At 44.8% G+C, this 7606-nt stretch overlaps 1 protein-coding gene across 1 annotated transcript; it reads left to right on the forward strand.

Annotated features, from left to right (window-relative positions):
* The first annotated feature begins 4871 nt into the window (after positions 1 to 4871).
* RPL37 (ribosomal protein L37) lies at positions 4872 to 7338 on the forward strand. The gene is made up of 4 exons (XM_079548102.1): positions 4872 to 4876; positions 5547 to 5682; positions 5917 to 6001; positions 7115 to 7338. The coding sequence occupies exons 1-4, from the start codon at positions 4874 to 4876 to the stop codon at positions 7182 to 7184; spliced, it is 294 nt and encodes a 97-aa protein (XP_079404228.1). The 5' UTR covers positions 4872 to 4873; the 3' UTR covers positions 7185 to 7338.
* The last annotated feature ends 268 nt before the right edge of the window (positions 7339 to 7606 follow it).

Below are 7606 nucleotides of genomic sequence, written 5' to 3' on the forward strand. Positions count from 1 at the left end.
GCAGGTACTCTACTGGAGTGGAGTCCTCAGTACAGGAGAGATATAAACCTGTTGGAGTGCATCCAGAGGAGGGCCACAAAAATGATTCATTGAATGGAACACCTCTCCTACAAGGACAATCTGAGAGAGCTGGGGCTGTTCAGCCTGGAGAAGATTGCAAGGAGACCAGATAGCAGCCTTTCAGTATCAAAAGGGGAGCTACAGGAAAGAAGGGGACAAACTCTTTAGCAGGGTCTGTGGTGACAGAACAAGGGAAAAGGGTTTCAAGCACAAAGAGGGTATATTTAGGTTAGATAGAAGAAAACTTTTACAGTGAAGGTGGTGAGGCACTGCCCAGAGATGTGATTGATGCTCCGTCCCTGAAGACTTTCAAGGTGAGGCTGGATCAGGCCCGGGGAAACCTGATCTACCTATGGATATCCCTGTTCACTGCAGGGGAGTTGGACTAGATGACCTTTAAAAGTCCCTTCCAACTATGATTCTATGATATGTCATGCATCAACCTTTGCTTTTTCAATCCCCTGTAGTCCTGCCATTTGTGCACAGGACACGCTATACATACATAACTAAGTGATGCCATATGATGATATTTGACAACAGCTGTTGGTCTTGCATTTGCCACACAGAAGTTCTTTCAGCAAATTTCAGCAAAACTGCTCTGTTTTGGAACAAAAATTGACTTGGGCCACATCTATGAGGTTATTCCAAAAGTAATTCCTTGTATTTATTTCCATGGAAACTACAAAAGATACAAAGAGCACAAGAACACTGGTTGAGCAAGTTCTCAGTTGCAAAATGCTATTTTTGCCCACATGGTCACCACTATTAGTTCAGTATTTTTGCCAGTGATGAACAAGAGCCTGCATTACACGCTTGTAAAAATCTGGACCAGAGGACATGACCTACTGTTGTTGTCCCGCTGAAACACACCACTCACTACCTCACATCCACTGGCTTACATTAAACACTGCTTAGTCTCAACAAACATTCATTAAGTGTTGATGAATGTCAGTGGATGATATCTTTTTCTCATGGAGGAATTTGATAACGCACCTTTGCTTCATGTGCACTTCCATGTCAGATGCCATTTTGTCAGACTGCCCCTCTGTTGTCATCTGCCACACAGCAACAAAATATAATGGAATACTGGTGGGAAGGTTCAACCTTTACCGCCAAACCACTAAGATCTGCCCCTGATGCTGTGGGCCAATGTAATAAAATAGGAGGCATTACTTTCAGAGCAGCCCTCATTAAATATATTAAAAAGTTAGCGTACATAAGTAACAACAATTATTTTAATTTTAATGCTTTTATTAACGTGCATAAAAAAGAGATCAAACTTCATAAACTTATTTGCCGTAACTTGAGCTGGCACCGCACTGCACCCCATGCCCTGGTTTCAGCCCAGATGGGTTCATAGCGCATCGCTGTTTGGTTGGAGCTGAGGGGCTGGGCCGGGCTGCCCTGTGGGAAGAGCTGCTGCCATGGTGTGGAGCAGGGGGTGGCTGCAGTGCGAGCTGTACTGGGCTGCATGTGGCCTGCAGGTCAGGGGTTAGACATGCCTGTGCTAGGTAACAGCATAACACCAAACCTGTGCAAAGCAAATTTCACTGAAGTGGGTGCTGCTCCTCCACTTTCCCAGAAAAGTGATAGGGCAAAGAAGTCAGGAAGGTTTAAGGATAGGAACCATAGAATCATAGAATCATAGAGTCATAGAATGTCTTGGGGTGGAAGGATCATAAGGATCATAAACTTCAAAACCCCCTACCACAGGCAGAGTTGCCAATCACTAAATCAGGTAATAGACCAGGTTGCCCAGGGCCCCATCCAGCCTAGCCTTGAACACATTCAGTGATGAGGCATCCACAACTTCTCTTGGCAACCTGTTCCAGTGCCTCATCACCCTCTGAATAAAGAATTTCCTCCTAATATCTAACCTAAATATCACTCCTTATAGTTTTAAACTTGCTCTATCAACCATCTATCCATGTCAAAAGCCTCCAGGGTCCCTTCTGTTTACAATCTGCCTTTAAGTATTGGAAGGTTGCAATGAAGTCTCCCTGGAACCTTCTCTCTTCCAGACTGAACAAGCCCAGCTACCTCAACCTGTCTTCATAGAAGAGGTGCATCAGCCCTTATATCATCCTCACAGCCGTCCTCTGGACCTGCTCAAACAGCTCCACATCTTTCTTGTGTTGGGGACACCAGACCTGGACACAATAATCCAGATGGGGTCTCATGACAGCTGAGTGGGGGGAGGAGGGAATGATCACCTTCCTCTCCCTGCTGGCCACCCCTCTTTTGATGCAGCCCAGCATACTGTTGGCCTTCTGGGCCACAAGCACAGGCTGCTGGTTCATGTTAACTTTTTCAAATACCTGGATCCTAACATCCTTCTCTGCAGCGCTGCTCTCAAGTTCTTCTCCTAGTCTGTACACATATCTGGGATTGATCTGACCCAAGTTCAACACTTTGCACTTGGACTTGATGAACCACATTAGGCTCATATGGGCCAACCTTTCAAGTTTGTCATTCCCTTTAAGTGGCATCCCTTCCTTCTGTTGTATGAATTACACTATACAGTGGTGCCATCTGCAAAATTTGCTGAGGGAGTACTCAAACCCATCACCTACGTCACTGATAAAAATGTTTAAGAGTACCAGGCCCCTGGGGGACACTGCTTGTCACCACATCCATCTAGACATAGAGCTGCTGACCAGCACAACACTCTGGCTGTGACCTTCCAACAAATTCCTTATCCATTGAAACTTATGCTTATCTTGTGAACTCATATCTCTCCAATGTAGATATAAGGATGTGGTATGGGACCATGTCAAAGGCCTTACAGTAGTCCAGGAACACAACATCAGTTACCTTTCCTCTGTCCACTGATATTGTTACTCCATTGTGGAAGACCACCAGATCAGGCTGAGGAAGAGGACCTTATGTACTGAGGAATAAAAGGAAAAATGAGTGGGCATCTCCACTGTTATAACTGGCTTTGGTTTTTCATCCCTAATCAAATCAGGTGGGCTGCAGAATATGGTGTTATAACAGGGATACATAGAAAGGCTCCTGCTTCCGCAGTATCCAATAAGCCCCTAGCTAGATGGGTGCTATGATTACATTATGTGCCAACATTGCTCCAACACTGACTGGATGCCAGGTGCTGCACGGAAGCAGCATTGGGACACATGCTGCTTCCAGCATGACAGACAGACTGCCATTTCCTGCATCAGAAAGACAGCTCTTAAATCCAGATTTTCTGTGTCTCTTGGAACACCTGCTGTCCCACTGGATAAGAGTGAATTGGCCAGTGCTAAATTTAGGCTGGTACCACTTGGCAGCTATTATTATATGAGCCCATGGTTTTAAGCAGGCCTCAGCTCACTAGCCGCAATATACACCGCAATATAGTCCTCAACTGCAACTCAGATGGAGCTTGAGAGCTGCTGGGTGGTGCTGGGTTAGCCACAGACTTGTTCACTCCCCACCATGTACATTTCCATTGTTCCTGAACACTGACTGCATGGTGATAGCAGAAATCCTTATCTCCTGGCAGGTTTGAAAACATTTAAATGAACTTGATTATTTTTATCCTACAGTGGATGAGAATAATTATTTGGTAGCATATCCTTGCAGGACACCAAACTAGCACACTTCTTTGGGAGGCTGTTACCATGGCATCCATCCAGCCTCTTCTCAGCATCCTCATTTTCTGAGATTAAGAGAAAAGAGGAAAGGAGGTACCAGTTAAAAGACGCACAGCAAGGTTGCTGTGTCTGTACAATGTATTCACAATGTTTGAGCTAGTTGGTATTTTTTCTCTGTATGGTATTTATTTCATCCATGGGAAACTGTTTTCCCTCCCCTCCCCTTCTCCCTTCTTTCTCTTTTCTTCTCTTTTCTCAAAGAAAATAGATTCTTTAAAAATATTTCCATTCTGTTAGGGCAAAGGTCATCTTACCTATGTTTACCCATCTATGTACCTTGCCTAAGGGGGCTGTCTAGGCTCCTGTTAGGAGAAGGGCTCTTCCCAATAACAATTTGTGTAGCCCACTTTGGATCCCTCATATAAGGTGAGACAACTTCCCTTTGGAAATGTTTATCTCTCCCCTTTAACTACAGGCAGAACATGGACAGACTAGATGCCAAGACTTTCAGGTAAAATTGGTGATGCAAGGTGAATGTAGACTTCACCTTCAGTTTTATTCTGGGGGCAGAAACTGCTAAAATGAAAGAGCTGGGCGAGTGACCTGGGCCACTTTCTAAGGTGCAATTTTCTACAGACTGTAAGTGTGCTGGAGGTGTACAGTAGGCTAGCATGTAAGAATTTATGTGGTGTATCTATGCTAGAATCTATTTTGCCTCAGTGATTGCTTTGGACAATTGACAGGTTGCTGTGGGATGTGGTGGACAGCAGTGGGGTCTCTGTTTATGGCTGTTCTTTTGATGTGTACTGCAACCACAACGTCCCGGGTGCAAACTGTGAGAAGAGCTCTCTGCGAGCTTATGAATTAGATCCTACAGCCTGGCATGAGCTGCAGCTGACCGCGTGGAACACAGAACAGCTCACTCTCTGAGTAACACAGCTTTATCGAGATACTATTTTCTTTACCCGCAATGTAGGATTACAGACAACTGCACCCCACCCTCTGCTCCCCGGCAGCCGCGGCACGGCGCGGCAGCACAACACAACCACCAATGCCAGGCGGCCGCACCGCATACATACAGCACAGGGAACCAACCCGAGCTCGCGGAAGGCACTTCCGCTCCGCCACGCCGAGCACCGCCGCGCACCCGGAAGCAGTTGTGGGGGTTATAGCGGAAGCGGGGCGGGGCTCGGCCTCTTTGGTGCTGGCGGCCGGCGAAGATGGTGAGTGTGGTGCTGCTGGCGCTGGCATCGGCCGACATCCGCCACAGGGACGGGCCCTGGCGGCCGGCGGGCCTCGTGTGGTGCTCGGAATGGCCCCGTGCACTGTTGCAGCCGGGCCTGGTGGCAGGATGGCTCCGTGGGGCGGTGGCTGCTGTGCCGAGGCCTGGGAGCCTGATGGCGGGCGCGGCGCTGGGCCCGGGTCCGGGCCCGGTCTCGCTGCGGAGAGCGAACGCGGGGCGTCTCCTCAAGCGGGAGTTACGGGGCTGCGCTGTCTGCAAGGGGCTTCTCAGTAACGTGGATCCGAGCGGGCCGGGGCTAGCTTAGAGGGGAATCGGCAATGATCGGTGGCGAGCGTATGTCTGACGTTACTGATGGAATTACCTTTATTCGGGAAGAAATTTAACATTAATGAGTTTGGGGGCAGCTTTGATGGTAACTGCTGGGTAGGTTCGTTCAGCGGCAGGTGGGGGACAGGGCTGGATGGCAGAGACGTATAAAGAGCTGATCTCTAAAAATGGAGGAGGCCTACAGGTATTGGCCTACAGGGTTGGTGCCTGAGTGCAGTGTGACACCATCATGTTTATTGGTTTTAAAGAACAGTGCTTGCTTGTTTGTTTGTTTTAAAGCTTATTCCTTCTGGTATGTACAAGTGTCTTGAAATGTTTTTCAGACAAAGGGTACATCATCCTTTGGTAAGCGACGGAATAAGACACATACCTTGTGTCGTCGATGTGGGTCCAAGGCATACCACCTGCAGAAGTCTACCTGTGGGAAATGTGGATACCCTGCCAAGCGTAAGAGAAAGTGTAAGTAAGGAAGTTCTGACTGACTTGAGTTTAAATGCTTGTGTTTCTTTGTTTTCGGGATATCAGGTTATTTTCAGACTAGGGAAGGATAATTTGGTGTTTGATGCCTTTTTGAAACTAAATTAGCTGTCTATAGTGTTACTGTGTAAAATTTGATCTTGTTTAAAACTTTTTTGTACTTCTGTTAGTGAATAGTTGTGCAGATCAGCATTAACAGTAATTTATATATTCCAGACAACTGGAGCGCAAAGGCTAAAAGACGCAACACCACTGGTACTGGTCGCATGAGGCACCTGAAAAAGGTGTACCGTCGCTTCAGGTATGATGTGTCATTGTTAATTAGTGTAACATGATGTCTTGTGTATTCACCTGATTATAAAATCAGTCACCCAGAGTAGACACGTTTGTTTAGAACACTGAGAATGGTGTGATCTTCTAAAATATGCTGTGATATAAAGGATGCACAGCATGTTGCTTTGAGGTTGAAAAGCTTGCTGTTAGTAACACACAGGTTGCATAAGAAGCTCTGATGTTTCTTTTAAATATGAATGGTACAGAACACAGGGTACGATAATAAAATGGCTGCACTTGAAAGAGAATAGTGCTTTGTTTGCCATTGCCTGTATTTGTAAGTCACTTAAGTTGCTGGTTGCACTCTAGTGTGGATTTTTGTAGCAGAATTCACAAAATGTGTTCCAATCCCCCTACTTATGCACACACACACAAATTACCTATTTTTCTGTTACTTAGAGCTCAATTAGCAGTAAGTAGCTGTTCATCAGATTTTGTGTTACAGGTTTCTAGAAGTCAGTGTGAAGCTTTGAGCTGTTCTTACAGGATACTGTAGGGATGGGTACTATACTGTGAAATTACCTAATTTAAGTTCTGGAGCTGGGTATAGTTGAGGGATCCTTTGTATGGTTTTTTTTTTTTTTAATTATCAGTTTTCCCCAGTTGCAGCTAGAAAATACTTTGTTGTGCAACTGCAATCCCCATTCCCTTGAGAGTGAAGGCTGAAATATCAGTGTTGCATAGAATAGCAAGCTTAAAACTGACTCTTTTGTCACTACTGTTCTAGTTTTTTTAAGAGCATAGAGAATTTCTGTAAGAAAATTTCTGCAAGAAATTGCTGAGCTACCTAAACAATGGGATGCCTTCAGTAGATGTACTGTATCTGAGTTTTACTGGTTACTAAAGTTTTTCTATTTGAAAATGTCAAATTCTCTTTTTCAGAAGAGAGAGAAAACAATACCGTGTATTCCAAACAGCTTGTCAATGATGTTTCTTAATAAAATGTCTGAACATATGAACTTCATAGTGATTTCAGTGCATTACTGAGATAAGCTGAAAAAAAGTGTATTACTTAGTATATAAAACAGCCTTGAGGAAGTACCCACTTTTCAACACATGGTAACTGTATTATTACTTGCAGGAATGGATTCCGTGAGGGAACCACACCGAAGCCGAAGAGAGCAGCTGTTGCAGCATCCAGCTCATCGTAAAGACTCATCTATTTGCTAAAATAAATGGTCTTATTCATAAAATGTCACCTTTTATATATGTACTTCAGTGAAAAAGGGGATATCTGAAAATATGTATACTTATACAGTTTTCAGTGATACGAAAAGATACATTAAAATTAATTCTTTGCTTGACTCCTCATTTGATAGCATCTTTACGTTGGAAACAGTCATTATCTCTGCGCTGCATTTAAAAAGAGGCTTTTATGGGTTATTTGAGAAATTCCACTTGCAAGAGAAGTTGAATGCTGGCTGTGGACTTGTTCCTAAGTTTTTCTGGGTAATTCACAGACACAGCAAATGATAACACGGAGAATTCGTCTCAAATCCAGTAACGTGGCTAATGGCTTTAAGTGCTGTTCTGAGATGTAGTAGTTTCAGATGGATGCCCAGAGTTAGCCACA

The sequence above is a fragment of the Tetrao urogallus genome, assembly GCF_951394365.1.
Source record: "Tetrao urogallus genome assembly, chromosome: Z".
Classification (NCBI taxonomy): domain Eukaryota; kingdom Metazoa; phylum Chordata; class Aves; order Galliformes; family Phasianidae; genus Tetrao; species Tetrao urogallus.